At 52.5% G+C, this 15725-nt stretch overlaps 1 protein-coding gene across 1 annotated transcript; it reads right to left on the bottom strand.

Moving 5' to 3' along the window:
* Positions 1-14432: 14432 nt before the first annotated feature.
* On the bottom strand, positions 14433-15355 carry LOC131407566 (uncharacterized). The gene has a single exon (XM_058544335.1). The coding sequence runs from the start codon at positions 15252-15254 to the stop codon at positions 14433-14435; it is 822 nt and encodes a 273-aa protein (XP_058400318.1). The 5' UTR covers positions 15255-15355.
* Positions 15356-15725: the final 370 nt, after the last annotated feature.

Raw genomic sequence — 15725 nt, 5'->3', positions numbered from 1 at the left:
GGCCGCATCAGGATTCAGGATTTGTAGTGTAATCCAAAGGGCCCGACCCGTGCCCCAGGCAGGTGCCTCTTGGAGAAGCAGCATCTTGGCAAACAAAGGGGCAGCTTGGCTTCACCTTCCTGTGCCTGCTCAGCTTAACATGAAAAGAATTCAAGAAACCTTTATTTTCCCATTTGAAGGTAAGATGATTTGTTTACTGGAGGGAGCCCACCCGTCGCACGTCCCGTCTCCGACACCCTGACTGAGGCTGCACTGAGCTGAGTGAGCGCCTGTGGAAGCAGGAGGCTGGGGTAGGGGGCAGAGGGGGCTGGCCGCTGCCCTGGGACTTCACCAGATTCCAGTTCAAAAGAAGCAGCAACTACCTTCCAAGTCCCCATTGTTTTCACCTCTCTCCCCCTTTCATTTGAATGAAGGCCCTTCCCTGGAAGTTTATGATGTTTGGCAGAAGCTCCCGGCAGAGGGAGGAGAGAGCCCCGAGGCAGAGGACTCGGACCTGTGAGAGGAGACGAGCCAGGCCTTGTGCCTGGAGGGACTGTGGATGCTCCAGGTGGGCAGGGACCCTGCAGAAAGAGCCTCGCTTCAGCCTGGGACACCCTGTGGTGATGGAGGCAGGACTGATCAGAAAAGGTTTGCATCTGGAAAAAAGCAGCTCTGGCTACAGCTTGGAGAAGGGGTTTGGGGTGGAGGAGGACAGAGTTTGAAAGTGAAGCAGTTCAGAGTATGCTGCCCCCAAATCGCCACTCTGGCATGAGGATGATTTCGAGCTGAAGGCAACTGAGAAAAAGCAGACGCAGGACGAGTTTGCTGTCCCCCTATCCACCTGAGAGCAGCACATAAACCCCCTGGTGAAGATGCCCCTCAATTCCCGACGAGGAAGAACACCTCGTCACCAGAGATGAGCCACCCAGAGAAGGAGCCGGCACAACACACCTCAGCATCTGGCCCTTCGCTCCCTCTGCCCCGTACATTCCCCTCCCACAACCTGCAACCCCTCCGTCTTGTCACCCCTCTTTAAATTCATCCCTCTTTGTCCGGATGGTATAAAGGGCTCCAAGCCCAGCTGTTTCTTTGGCGGTTCCTCTTTCTTTGAAGCTCTTCCTATAGACTACATAAAACTTCTAACATGAAGTAAATTTGTGTGCCTTTCTGCCATCAGTTTATTTCCCAGGCCCAGCCGCTGAACCTGAGAGGGCAGAGCAACCTTTTTCTTCCAACAAAAGCTTCCAGGGAGCCTGTGAGACATGGCTGGGACGTCGAAATGGCAGGAGAGAGGGAGAAGATCCTAGGAACTGGAACTCACAGACCTGGTGGCAGGCCAGGGGTGCCGGCCGAGGGGACAGTGATGATGGTGACTCCCAGGTTCTGCTGGTCCCACGGATATCGGGCCACCAACCTTGAGAGGTGGACACGGGAAGGTGCAAATGGAGGGAATCTGGCTCCGGTTGGGGCCTGATGAGGCCCAGGGAGTTGCCTGTGAGGTGTCCCTCAGGGCCAGGGGGTCTGGCTGGGGACACAGGTCTGGCAGACCCCGGGTCTGGGTGCCAGCCGACACCATGGTGGTGGTTTAGACCTCCCTGGAGAGAGCCTGGGGTGAGGGGAAGAGAGAGTGCTGAGCCTTGAGGAGCTCTGCGATGAGGCTGGGGAGGGGCTGAGCTTGCAGAGGGGGTGGAAAGACCGGCCACAGGGCAGAAGGGACCCGAATGTGGCTGGAAGGTGCTAGAAGGTGCAGGAAGGCGCAGGAAAGTGTGCTCAGCCCCACAGCCTCCAACAGGCACTCAGGAGCACCCCTGAGGGAAGCTGCCCCTTTCCTTTCTGTCCCCTACCACAGTGTCCTCTTCTGTGCCCCAAATGCCCCCAGCCATTCCGCTCAGGCCTCTGCAGGTCTTGGTGGAACTGAGGCAGATGCGATGGGCAGCTTCAGACGCACAGGGGTGCCTGCGGGCTTATGCCGAGAGCCCGCCGTTGTGAGCCTCACATCCACCTTCCATCCTCGCGAGCAGTCGAGGCTGAGCCCCCAGGGAGGGCGTGTGCTGGTTCCCGAGCGCTCTCAGTAGCCCAGCCTGGCCCTGAGTCCAGCAGTCCTGCCCAGGGGGACTCTCAGACCCTTGGACCGTGTGAAGCTGGGTTTATATCTGGGAACGTCAGGCCTGAAATGAAAACTATGGTTGCTGACATCAGGTCAGTGAGGCCACGTCTTAGTCAACATGGTGCTGGAAGTTCCAGCCAATGTCATAAGGCAGGAAAAGGAATTAAAAACCTACAGACCAGAGAGGAAAAAATAAAACTGTCCACGTTCACAGGTGACGTGACTGTCTATGTAGCAAATCCCAACGACCGCAGCTCCCAGAACCAGCAGCAAGGGATCAACGTACAGAAATCAATATACTTCTGTCAACCAGCAACGAACGTATGGAAATCAAAATCAAAGATAAAATGCCATCAGATCATGAAAGAAAGAGAGAGGGGGAGGGATGGAGCGAGGGAGGGAAAGAAGGGAGAAAGACAGAAAGACAGAAAGATTTGCTTGTAATAAATCTACCAAAACACGTGCAGGACTTGTATGTGATCAACTACAAAATGGTGACGAAAGAATCAAGGAAGGTGTAAACGCGTGGAGGGACACGCTGCACTCAGTGATTGGGAGACTCAGCCCAGTAACAATGTCCCTTCTCTCCAAACTGACACACAGGCTCAGCACAACTCTCATCACAATCCCAGCAAGACTTTTATGGAGATAGATAAGGTTGTCCTAAAATTTACACGGAAAAGCAAAGGAAGATGAGGAATGAAGTGCAGGGATCTGTGATCCTCCTTCAGAACCTACACGGCAACCGCCATCACGGCCGTGTGTCCGGTGCAGGGCAGACACACAGACCACTGGGGCAGGACAGAGAGCCCAGAGGCAGACCCTCACAAACACGCCAGCTGATTTCTGACAAAGGCACAGAGACAGTGCAGAGGAGGAGAACCGCCTTTTCAACAAACAGCGCTACGGCGGTGCACACTCACGGGCCAAAAACACGAACCCAATACCTAAACCCAAACCTCACACCTTTACCAAATTAACTCAAAATGGACCGAAATGTGAAACATGAAACTGTAAAACTTTTAGGAAAAAACAGGAGAAAATGTTCAATATCGTCAATATCTAGGGCTGGACAAACAGTCCTCAGACCTGACCCCAAAGGCGTGACCCGTAAAAGATAAACTGTTAAATTGGACTTCATCAAAATCAAAGACATCTGTTCTGTGAAAGACTCTGTGAAGAGGGTAAAAAGTTAAGCTATGGACTGGGAGAAAGTATTTACAAACCACATATCTGATGAAGGACTAGTATCCAGGACACATAAAGAACTCCCGACACTCAACAGTAGAAAACTAACACATGATCCAATTGTAAAATGAGCAAAGGCATGAAGGGACATCTCACCAAGAGGACACACAGAGGGCAAATGAGCTCATGAAAGACGCTCCACGTCATTAGCCAGTAGGAAAGTACAAATAGAACCACAGTGAGACACCACAGCACATCTATGAGGACAGCTGAAATAAAAAGAGTGACAACACCAGATACCGGCAAGTGGCAGAGACTGGAGTGTCATCTGTTGCTGGTGGGAATGCAAAACGGTACAACCCCTCTGGAAACCAGTGGGGCAGTTTCTGAAAAATTAAATGTGCAGGGGCTGGCCCAGTGGTGTAGTGGTTAAGTTTGCATACTCCGCTTCGTTGGCCCTGGGTTCGTGGGTTCAGATCCTGGGCGCGGACATATGCACCACTTATCAAGCCATGCTGTGGCAGCATCCCACATATAAAGTAGAGGAAGATGGGCACAGATGTTAGCTCAGGGCCAATCTTCCTCAGCAAAAAGAGGAGGATTAGCAACAAATGTTAGCTCAGGGCTAATCTTCCTCATCAAAAAAAAAAATTAAATGTGCAATTACTGTATGACACAGCCAATGTACTCCTGGGCATTTACCACAGAGAAATGAAATTTTTTTTTTTAAAGCCTTTTCATTTTTTTTTTTGAGAAAGGTTGGCCCTGAGCTAACATCTATTGCCAATATTCCTCCTTTTTTCCTTTTTTCTCCCCAAAGCCCCAGTAGATAGTTGTATGTCGTAGTTGTACATTCTTCCAGTTGCTCTATGTGGGACACTGCCTCAGCATGGCTTGACGAGTGGTGAGCAGGTCCGTGCCCAGGCTCCAAACCGGCGAGCCCTGGGCTACTGAAGCGGAGCACACGAACTTAAGTGCTATGCCACTGGGCTGGCCTCCAGAAATGAAATTATTCTTCACACAAAAACCTGTACACAAATGTTTATAACAGTTTTATCCATAACAGCCAAAATGTGGAGTCAACCCAGGTGTTCTTCGACAGTGTGGTTAAATACGCTGGGAGACCCCAGACAGCGGAAACCACTCAGCAGCAGGGATGAAGGACTGCTGAGGGCCACCTGGACGACCCTCCGGGGAGTCATGCTGAGAGACAAGCCAGTCCCCCAAGGTTACACGTGGCGTGATTCCATTTATATAACATTCTTGAAAAGGAAAAATTATAGAAATGGAGAACAGCCAGGGGCTGAGGTGGGAGTGGGGTGAGGGCACTGGTCTATGTGTGGTGGTGGGTGTCCACACATCTGTGTGTGCAGGTGTGCAAGTGTGTTGTGTGCACAGGTGTGTGAGTGTATTTCCTATGTGTCTTGTGTACATGTGTGTGGATGTGCAACTGTGTGCACACATCCGTGTGTGCAAGGGTGTATGAGGGCATGGGTGTGTGCATATCTGTGTGCAGATGTTCATTTCTGTGCATGGGTGCGTGCAGATGTGCAAGTGTGCATACACCTGTGTGCACAGACATTCACCTGTGTGCACGTGTGTGCATGTGGGTGTGCTAGTGTGTACCTGTCTGCCTCACTCCTGGTGCCTGGTTCAAGGCAGGTGACTTCATTATGTCCTGGGGCCAAAGTGCTTTTTGGAAAAGCCCCTGTCTGAAATGGCGCTGGGGATGCGGATAGTACTCATTTTATGTGGTGTTTCTGGAGCAGACCAGAGTGGCAGACTAAAGCCACCCCCACTGGAGGCTGCAGGGCGCCCTTCCAGCCCAGTGGCCACACGGCCTTTGTGAACCACTGTGGAAGCCTCTTCTTGGTTTTTAGAAAAACTACACTGACGTGACGTCATCGCCTGCACTAAGGATAAGCAAGTTCCTTTCAAATAGAGCGCTCTCCCATGGAACATATTTAGGATATGTTCTAGAACTTGATTAACCAAAGATTAAGTTATGCACAACCGCTCAGAACAACAGCCATCACGTCAAGCAAAGCCCACGCTAATCAGGCCTACAAGTCATGGGTCGGCACCAATTTTGCTTTATTAACTGCAATTATCTCCCCATCCACTGGACCCATGGCAGCTTATGTTCTAGAAACCAACTTCGGAAGGAAAAGGCCATCTGTTCCACCACATCAGAATAGGATTCTGTCTTATGTCTTTCATGCACTTTTTCAGAACCAGTGAAAACAAATCTTTCACTATGACAGAGCTGAATCATGCAAATGCAAGCACAATCCACCCCCGAGCACCTTTGCACAGAAAGTCCAAAGGGGCTATCTCTGGGCGTTCCTGAGAATGACAGCGTCTGTCCCCTGTGAGCGTGCATCCCTGTCTGCTCTGCTGGGGCCACACTCCAACCCTGAGTCGGCACTTCACCCACTCAGGCCTCCGAGCCGGACAGGAAGTGCACCTCTGCACCACCGGCCTCCCCCCGGGGAAGCGGGAGGGTGGAGCTGACTGGCACACGGCCTCTGGGCTGTGGGAGGACCTCCCTTGGCTGGCCGGGTTCCAGCTGGTGAGGAGCGGCTGGAAATGGACTGATGCTGATGAGAGGACTGGTGACAGCGTCCAGGTGCCACCACAGCTCAGCCAGCAGTGACCCAGAGCAGAGAGGACAAGTGCCAGGGTTTTCAAAGGAAGTTGGGAGAAAAAGTCCTGTTTAAAATCAGAGAGTGAGGGCCGGCCCCATGGCTTAGCGGTTAAGTGCACGTGCTTTGCTACTGGCAGCCCGGGTTCGGGTCCCGGGTGCGCACCGACGCACCGCTTCTCCGGCCGTGCTGAGGCCGCGTCCCACATACAGCAACTAGAAGGATGTGCAGCTATGACATACAACTATCTACTGGGGCTTTGGGGGAAAAAAAAATAAATAAAATTATAAAAATTATAAAATCAGAGAGTGAAACACGAGGTACCGAGAAACTGCAGGCCAGAGCGCTCGCTGCAGTTCTGGTCAAGAGCCAGGCAGGCAGCTCGACGTCACAGCGCTCTCAGGGCTTCCAGCTGACCGGAGAGCCGTGGGCCGAGGGTCCTCACCTGGAGGGCGGCGCTTTTGAGAAAGGCAGAGGGTGGACGTGGAGGGAATCAGAGGCAGGGCCTGGCGCCGGCTCCCCAGAGAAGAGGCTGTCTGAGGACGCGAGGCTGCCTCCTCGGGGAAGGCAGGTGACCTGGCCGGGGCAGAGCGTGCCCCAGAGAACAGGCTCGCTCCGAATGACGGAGAGCATGGGTCCCTGGACACTCCTCCCTCACAGAGACGGGACCAAGGCACAGGGCAGCAGCATCCACTCCTCTGAGGGGTGAAAGCCCAGCCTGTCCTGGCTTGTCCCCTCCACTGCCCGCTGACCCCTCACAGCCTGGTCCTCAGCGCAGCCAGGCATGTCAGTGGCTCCTGTCAGCCCAGGTGGGCACCAGGCTGGGGTGAGTGCAGCAGGCCAGGACGGCATCTATCCAGCATTTTGGCAACCACAACACACATGACCCTGAATTCGAGGTCCCTGTGACCACAACGAGTAGCCTGGTGGTTGGTTGGTCTGGTTTTATCAACATTTAAAGGCAGACAACTTCATGTGGCCGAGCAAAACTCAGCCAGAAGGTCGGACCAATATTTCTGAATAATGTTTTCTGAAAAGTAAGTTTTTTCACTGTCTTCTGTATTTATTTTATTCTGTTAACAGAAAAGGTTTCCCTGGGCTGATTTCTCACACAGACAGGACAGAAAACGCCAGGACCATTGGAGCTGCCACAGTGAGTCGTCGGCAGTTTCTGGCTTCCTGGGAAAGCTGGCTGCAGGGCCCGTTCGAGAGACACGAGCTTGCGGGGCAGCGGTGCCCAGCTTCTCTCGGGCTGTGGGGGTCTACTTTCACCCCTGGGAAAAATCAGGAATTTTGACAACACTTTCATACACACGTTCATAAAAATAGCTCATTATACAGAAAATGAATACTCGGAGGCTCCCTCCTTCAGGGTTCTGGGGACGGAACGACTGTCTGGGACTTGCAGACCCTTCCAGGAGGCCCGGGCTGCAGGCCCCCAGCGCCCTCCCACCCGCCCACACTCTCCTCCCCAAGCCTGCACGGGCTGGGTCCCTTCCCCACAAGCAGGGGCCTGGGACATGGGCACCTGGCGGTGGGCTCTCAGTGTGAGGGTCTCTGTCCCCGTGCTCAGTGGAGGGGACCACCTGGTCTGGGGCTGAGCACACCGGCATTTCCAATACAAAGCACAAAATCCCTAAGAGTGCGCTTCGCTGTCGCTGTCACCAGAATACAATTCTTTTCTAAAACCTGTGGCCTTTACTTCATTAAAATCTGATACCAACACTTTTCCCAGGAAAACGCACCTTCAACCTTTCAGTGTGCACGGGTGAGAAAATGCACATGCGAGAGCTAAGAAGCCATGTGGCTTTGGTGCTGCAGCGGGCTCCAAACCCTGCACCAGAGACGCCCCCGAGCAGGATTCAAGCAGGGCGGCCCTGGGATGGGGACGAGAGCCCCGCTAATCGCAGGCCGCACCTATGAGTCGCGGTCGACGCCATCCGTGGTGCTGAGTGTCAGCCTCCTCTCCTCACGCTCTCCTCTCTGTCATCTCTCTCCACGTGTGGGTGCCTTTCCGGCCTCACAGCAGAGGCTCACAGGCCGAGCGCTCACCTTGGGGCACGGGGCCAAGTCCCTCATGCTACTTGCCCAATTCTCCCACCATCCAGGCTGTGCTGAGGCCATCCCGGTTTTGCAGATCTGGAGCTGAGGCACAGAGAGGCTGTGCTCGCCCGTGATCCCACTGCTGGTGTGAGGTGGGGTGAACGGTTAGGGTCTGATGCCCAGGCTGAATCCAGGATTTGAAGGGAAGGTGAGATTCTTTCCACAGTGAGTCATCTGCAAATACAGGCTGGACAGCAGTGAAGAAAACTCCCCAGACCTCTGCGGAAGGAGACACGTGGTTCTCAGCCACCGCAGGCATCTGGGCTGTGCTCCCTCAGGGCCCTGGTGCGAGGGCGGCCCCATCCAGAAGGCTGGCACTGGCTTCGCAACTTCCACTGAAGGATTGGTGGCTGCTGTTCACACATCATCGGCCAAAGCAAGTCAGGTGGCCACACGAAGAGGAAGCACCCAGGATGGGTGGGGACACCAGCAATCGCTGTCTGTCTGTCCATCCGTCTATCCTTCTCATCGATCTCCAGCTACCTACCTGTTTGTATCTATTTACCTGTCCATGTAGGATTCCAAAAAGGAAATCCAACTCCAGTCTCGGGAAGGCGCGGACCCACAGACACAGGAGACCGAGCTTGATGCAAATGCACGAGGTTTTATTAAGCGGAGCTCCGGGTCGACACGTATCTCTCGCAGGAGACAGACGGGTCGACCCCGAACCTTAAGGGGCAAGCTCTTTTATAGGATTCGGAAGCATAAAGAGGGAAAAGGTTGGCGCGGTCTTACATGATTGGCTAATTTAAAACATTTAAACAGTTACATTTTATGGCGCGAATTGCTATGGCGCGAAGCAATTATCAGGTTACACACACGCGTCCCCATCTGGACCCCCTCCACCCCGACCCTCCCAAACTTATCCCTCTGGAGCACTCTCTTGTTCTCAATTTTCCCCGAACAGTTTAGGGCGAGTCTTCTATGAATAGAGTCAGTCAGGATCGATAAACGTTCCCCCTTATACCAGGAATCCTTAGGGTGTGGAGGTGCCTGTCTCTAAGGTATTAACTTTTAAATTTTTAATATAATTTACTTCCTTCATTCCCCACTTCTTCTTTTGTCCCTAGTTCTAATCTTAGAACTTAGTTTTCGGTGTCTACTATCAGTGGCTCATTGCGTGGGAGAGCTTGGTAATGGCGTTGGAGCATCATAGCATGCACTGCATTGACTCTTTTTCTTATGAAAGCAGTAATTCTATTGAAAACACACGGTCCGAAAACCAAAAGTAGACAAAGAATCAGCAAGGGTCCTGCTAGGGAGGATAGTAAGGTCGTCATCCAGGGGGACTTAGTGAACCAGGATTCAAACCAGCTTTGTTGCGCCTCCCTGCTTTGCTGCCTCATGTCTAATCTTTTCTTTAATCTTTGCATTGAATCTCGGACTACCCCTGTGTGATCTGCATAGAAACAGCAGTCTTCTTTAAGGGCCGCACAAAGTCCTCCCTCTCTTAAAAACAGCAGATCTAATCCTCTTCTATTCTGGAGCACTACTTCAGACAGGGAGGTGAGGGACTCTTCTAATTTAGAGATGGACTGTTCTAAAGTCCTGAGGTCTTCATCTATAGCATTGCTCAAGGCAGTTAATCCCCTTTCTCCTGTGACTAAGGCCGTAGTGCCAGTCCCTACGCCCGCGGCAACTCCCAGTCCCAGGAGTACAGCCAGGGTGAGGGATACTGGTTCTCTTTTCCATAATCTGGATCTCTGGTCAAATTCATCCTCGAAACTATTGGCAGTATGATAATAAATTCTAGGCACCAACTGCACAAGCACGCAAAAATCTTGTGACGAGTTGAATACGCTAGTTGAGATGCAGGGGGTCAGGCCCGTGGTGCAGGCCCACCACCTATTGGGTCCTGGTACCAAAAAATGACCAGGAGTAGTCGGAAGGCTGACTTCAATCTTATTACATAGAGCCTGGTAGCCTGGGGGAATTTTTCCTAAGCATAGTCCTGAACCGGTCCCCGACACATCCGTTAGGGTTAGCCGCCCTTCTTTGCCCCAAAGACAAGTCGTGTGGTCTGGGGTGTTATTATAGACCCCCATGGTGGCAATTCCTTCATAATAAGGGGGGCTGACCGCTAGGCATAGCCAGCAGTCATTTCAGGGTTGCCGTCTTTGCTCAGTAGGTACTGCGGGAGGTGGCGTAGATGGTGGTCGCAGAGCAGATCTGGTGACCATATCTACGGCCCCATTTAGGGTTATGGATTTTACCTGGGGGGGTTTGGGGCTATTTAACCCTATCGGTCTGCTGGCGGGGGATTTTTGGGGCAGAAGGGACCTCTGATCGGCTAGGATCCCGTTTGGCCCTATTGGTCTGCTGGCCGGGGGTTCTATTTTTAATCTAATAGAGAAGGTCAGGCCATCATCGTACCGTTCTTTGTACAATCTTATTCCCCATGAATGACCATTCCCGATCCAGGTTTTAATTGTTTTTCCCTTCCCTGTGAACTGAATGGTTAAGGGTGGCACCAGGTATTGCATTCTGAGCCCCGACTCATCTGGTGGCTATAATTTGCTCTAACCCTGATTAAATCCCAAGAAGAGGAGGATTCCCAATAAGTAGTCCCACTGGTTTCACATCCCCAGTTTTTACAGTAGAAGTCTTCTTTGCCCCCGCACCAGGAGTCAATTGAACGAGGTCTGTGGTGACCGGGGCACACGTAAAAGGGGTATGCCTTTAGTTTACCCTTGCAATGGGGGGAGTGGCATCCTCCGGTTTGTTTTGCCCCCCTTCGTCGACCCATGAAATCCCAGTCGGGGGTTCCTATAGCCAGTTTACAAAGGTCAGGGTGTAAGTCTGGCCACCATGTCCAAGGGGAAGCAGTTTTTTGGATTGACCAGGTTATATCTCCTACCTGGGAGACGACTTGCCACGTGAGCAGTTGAGGAGCGTGGGGATTAGGATTGGACGACCTGCTCGCCGTTCCCATGACGCAAACGCAGCTTAAGAGGGTTATCAGTCTTTTCCACCTTCCAGAGATCTGCTGCATTCTGGGGTGCCTTCTTTACGTGTGTGGCGTGAACCCAAGAGGTTATACCGTCCACCTTGACTGCTGTGGGCGTAGTGAGGAGCACCACGTAGGGCCCCTTCCAACGTGGCTCTAATGACCCCGTCCGATGTCATCTCACAAGGACAGAGTCCCCAACGTGGAATTGGTGCGGGATGAGCAGATCACCAGGCTGGTAGGCCTCTTTTAGCTGGTTCCAGATGTCGCGCCTGACGGCCTCGAGTGCTTTCAAGCGGGCTGACAAAGGTATAGAAGGTATAATGTCAGGGTCATGTATCCCTATTTGTGCCAAAGGGGGAGGGGTTCCATAGAGGATTTCAAAGGGTGTAAGTTTTAAGGGTCCCTGTGGGGTGTTCCGGACGCGGAACAGGGCAAAGGGCAGGAGGGCTGCCCAGTCACTATCGCCGGTCTCTATGGACAATTTAGTTAGGGTCTCTTTAATTGTTCTATTCATCCTTTCTACCTGGCCTGAGCTCTGGGGTCTATAAGCACAATGTAATTTCCAATTGATCCCCAGTTGACTGGCCAGTCCCTGACTTACCTGGGCAACGAATGCAGGACCGTTGTCAGATCCAATTACCTTTGGGATCCCGAATCTCGGGAGGATTTCTTCCAATATCTTCTTGGCTACTACAGAGGCAGTCTCTTTTCGGGTGGGGAAAGCCTCTACCCATCCCGAGAAGGTATCTACAAATACTAGAAGATATTTATTTCCATACCGGGCCGGTTTGATTTCAGTAAAGTCTATCTCCCAAAAGGTTCCGGGCCTATCTCCCCGGAGTCTATGTCCAGTGCGGTATTTGGTAACTGCAGCATTTGTGAGAGCGCAAGCTCTACAATCCTTATAAATTTCCTCAGCCGCCTTTCTCAAATCTGGTACCTGGTACGGGGAGGCCTCAATAATTTTAATTAGTTTCTGAGGGCTCAAGTGGGTTAGCCGGTGTAGATGTGATAGATATTCTCGCCCTTCTGCAACGGAAAGGACTTTCTCTTCTTTAGTTAGTTCCCCACCGGAGACAGTTTTGTTGACCTTAGCTCCCTGGAGAGTCAGGACCATAGGTCCTAGTGCCGCCCGCTTGGCTTCCAAATCTGCTAAGCGGTTCCCTTGAGCTATGGGGTCGGTGCCTTTCTGATGACCTGGGCAATGGATGATTGCCACCTTTTTAGGCAAATGTATAGCCTCTAGGAGGCCCAGAATCTCTTTTTTATTTTTGATATCTTTTCCGGCCGAGGTAAGCAGCCCTCTTTGTTTATAAATAGCCCCATGAACATGGGCAGTAGCAAAGGCATACCTGCTGTCCGTGTATATATTCACAGTCTTATTTTCAGCTAACCTTAACGCCTGTGTCAGGGCGATAAGCTCAGCCTTTTGTGCAGAAGTCCCTTCCGGCAAGCTGCTTGCCCACAGAGTCTTTTTCCCGTCTACCACAGCAGCCCCAGCCATCCTCTTACCTTCTGCCATAAAGCTGCTGCCGTCGGTGTACCAATTAGGGGCCCCAGCCCATGGCTCATCCGGCAGATCGGGTCGGGTCCCCGTTTCTGATGCCAAGATGTCGCCGCATTGGTGAACAGGTATTTCATCATCTGCTTCGGGCAGTAGTGTGGCCGGGTTTAAGATGGCCGGTGGGGCGAAGGTAATTCTCTCAGTTAGGAGCAGACTTTGGTAGTGAGTCATCCGGGCGTTAGTCATCCATCGATCTGGAGGCTGTCTGGTAATGCTTTCTAAGGCATGGGGGGCTACTACGGTTATCTGTTGGCCCAGAGTTAACTTATCTGCATCTTTTACCAGCTGGGCAGTGGCGGCGATTGCCCTTAAGCAGGAGGGCCATCCACTGGCTACCGGATCCAGTTTTTTTGATAGATATGCGACTGGGCGCTTCCAGGGCCCAAGGGCTTGAGTTAGGACTCCCCGGGCGATTCCCTTTCTTTCATCTACATACAAGGTGAAGGGCTTGGTCAAATCTGGTAGGGCCAACGCGGGTGCCTCTAATAATGCCCGTTTTAGAGTCTCAAAAGCCTTCTGGTGCTCTAGAGTCCAGACAAAGTTCCCACTTTCCTTAGTCAATGGGTACAGTGGAGCAGCCAGGGTAGCAAACCCAGGGATCCACAATCGGCAGAAGCCGGCTGTCCCCAGGAATTCCCTTACCTGGCGAGCGGAGGTTGGGGCCGGAATCTGGGTCACAGTCTTTTTCCGTGCGTCGGTTAACCACCTTTGGCCGTCCTTTAATGTGTAGCCTAAGTAGACTACTTTTTCCTGGCACAACTGTGCCTTTTTTTCCGACGCCCAGTATCCCAACTCACCCAACTCGGCCAGGAGGCGCTTGGTCCCTTCTTCACAGTCTCCCGGGGTTTCCGCCGCCAACAGTAGATCATCTACATACTGTAAAAGAGTCACTTGAGGGTTTTTAACCCTATAATCAGTCAAGTCCCTGTGGAGGGCTTCATCAAACAGGGTAGGGGAGTTTTTAAAACCTTGAGGTAGTCTCGTCCAAGTCAGTTGTCCAACGATCCCCATATCAGGGTCGCGCCACTCGAAAGCAAAAAGTAATTGGCTTTTTGGGTGAAGCCGTAGACAGAAGAATGCATCTTTCAGGTCCAAGACAGTGTACCATTTTCGTGATGGGGGGAGGGAGCTGAGTAGGTTATATGGGTTTGGCATGGTAGGGTGTAAATCCTGCACTCTCTTATTTACTTCTCTCAAATCCTGGACCGGCCTATAATCATTAGTTCCAGGCTTTTTTACAGGCAGGAGGGGGGTGTTCCAAGGAGACTGGCAAGGAACCAGGATTCCTTGTTGGAGCAGCCTCTGGATATGGGGGCGGATTCCTTCTCTGGCCTCTTTGCTTATTGGGTATTGACGCACCCTTATCGGGAGGGCTCCAGCCTTAAGATCTATCACGACTGGGGGAATTCTCGTAGCCGTCCCTAGTCCCCCGGTTTCAGCCCATGCCGTTGGAAATTCGATCAGCCACTTATCGGTATTGAGCCGAGCTCTAGGCTTAGGCTGCTGATGGAGCCGATATTCTTCCTCTAGCTCCAGGGCCAATATCATGGTGGTAGGTGCGGACCAGGATACTGTAGGCCGAGGTTGAGCAAAATCTATTTGAGCTTTCAGTTTGGTTAAAAGGTCTCGACCTAGCAACGGGGTCGGGCATTCAGGAATCACTAGGAAGGAATGGGACACCCTTCCTTTCCCCAAGTCCACTGTCCGGGAAGTAGTCCATGAGTATTGTTTCTGCCCAGTGGCTCCAACAACCAGAGTCTTTTTAGTTTTTAATTTCCCCAAAGGTTGCTTCAGTACTGAATATTCAGCCCCAGTATCAATCAGAAAACTCATAGGGGTCCCCTCAACAGTTAGGGTTACCCTAGGCTCGGGGAGGGGGCCCGAGCCCCGTCCCCGCTATTCTTCGTCCTCTCCTAAAGACAACACCTTGGGTGTGGCCCTTTTCTTGGGGCATTCCCTTGCCCAGTGTCCTCTCTCCTTACAATAGGCACATTGGTCCTTGTCCAAGGGTTGCCGTCTGCGTGAGCCTGGTCGTGGGGCGTTGCCCAGGTTCCCTGACTGTCTGTGATCTGGCCCTGTCGCTTTTATCACTGCGGCCAGTATTTTAGTTAGTTTTTTTTCTCGTCTCCTGTCTCTCCTGTCTTCCCTCTCCTCAGCCTCCCTTCTCTCTCTCTCTCGCTTTTCCTCTTCACTCTCCCTTTTATGATACACCTTTTCAGCCTCCTTTATTACGTCCCGCAGGTCGTAGTCTTGCAGCCCCTCCAGCCTTTGTAATCTCCTCTTTATATCTGGGGCTGACTGTCCAATAAAGGCCATAATGACAGAGGCCTTCTGCCCTTCCGAGGACGGATCAAAGGGCGTGTACCTGCGGTAAGCCTCCATCAATCGTTCTAGAAAAACGGAGGGGGGTTCAGTGGGTCCTTGCTGAATCTCTCTTACCTTAGCCAAATTGGTGGGCCGCCTTGCGGCTCCCCGGAGACCCGCCACTAGAGCCCGGCGGTAAGCGGACAGCGACCCCCTACCTTCAGCCGTGTTATAGTCCCAGTTGGGTCGGTTGTGCGGAAACCCTTCTTCCGCCTCAGCTATCGTTGCCGGCTGCCCGTTGGTGCCTCGGATATTCTTTCTTGCTTCCTGTGTGATTCTTTCTCTCTCCTCCGTGGTGAAGAGTGCCTGTAAGAGCTGTTGACAGTCATCCCAAGTGGGCTGATGGGAAAACATTAGGGACTCTATCAGGGCGGTTAATCCGGCGGGGTTTTCTGAAAAGGGGGGATGGTTATTTTTCTAGTTATACAGGTCTGAGGAAGAGAAAGGCCAGTACTGGAGGGGTGACAGCTGGTTGGGCCCCGCAGGAGCTCCATACTCTCTTAGCGGGAGCGCCACCGTGGTATCAGGCCCGTCCGGAGTGGCTCCGCGGCGGCTTCGGGTTCCAGCGGAGGGACCCGAGCCAGTCGCCCTCCGTCCTGATTGCGATCCTGGAGCGGGGGAGGGGTAAGGGGGAGGCGAGAAAGGGGGCCATTCGGGAGGAGGCTCAATCTCAGGGTAGACCCCGGGGGGGGGGGCCGAAGGGGTCTCCGACTCCGCTGTTCGAGTTGATTTCGATTTTTGCCGTGTCTCCGCATCCTGCAGCGCCAGGACTCGGGGGCTTAGTTTTTCTGCTTTTACCCATGGCTTAACCCACGGGAGTGGGTT

Source organism: Diceros bicornis, chromosome 6, assembly GCF_020826845.1.
Source record: "Diceros bicornis minor isolate mBicDic1 chromosome 6, mDicBic1.mat.cur, whole genome shotgun sequence".
NCBI lineage: Eukaryota > Metazoa > Chordata > Mammalia > Perissodactyla > Rhinocerotidae > Diceros > Diceros bicornis.
The sequence above is the reverse complement of the archived record's forward strand: the minus strand, read 5'-3'. Positions and strand labels throughout refer to the sequence as shown.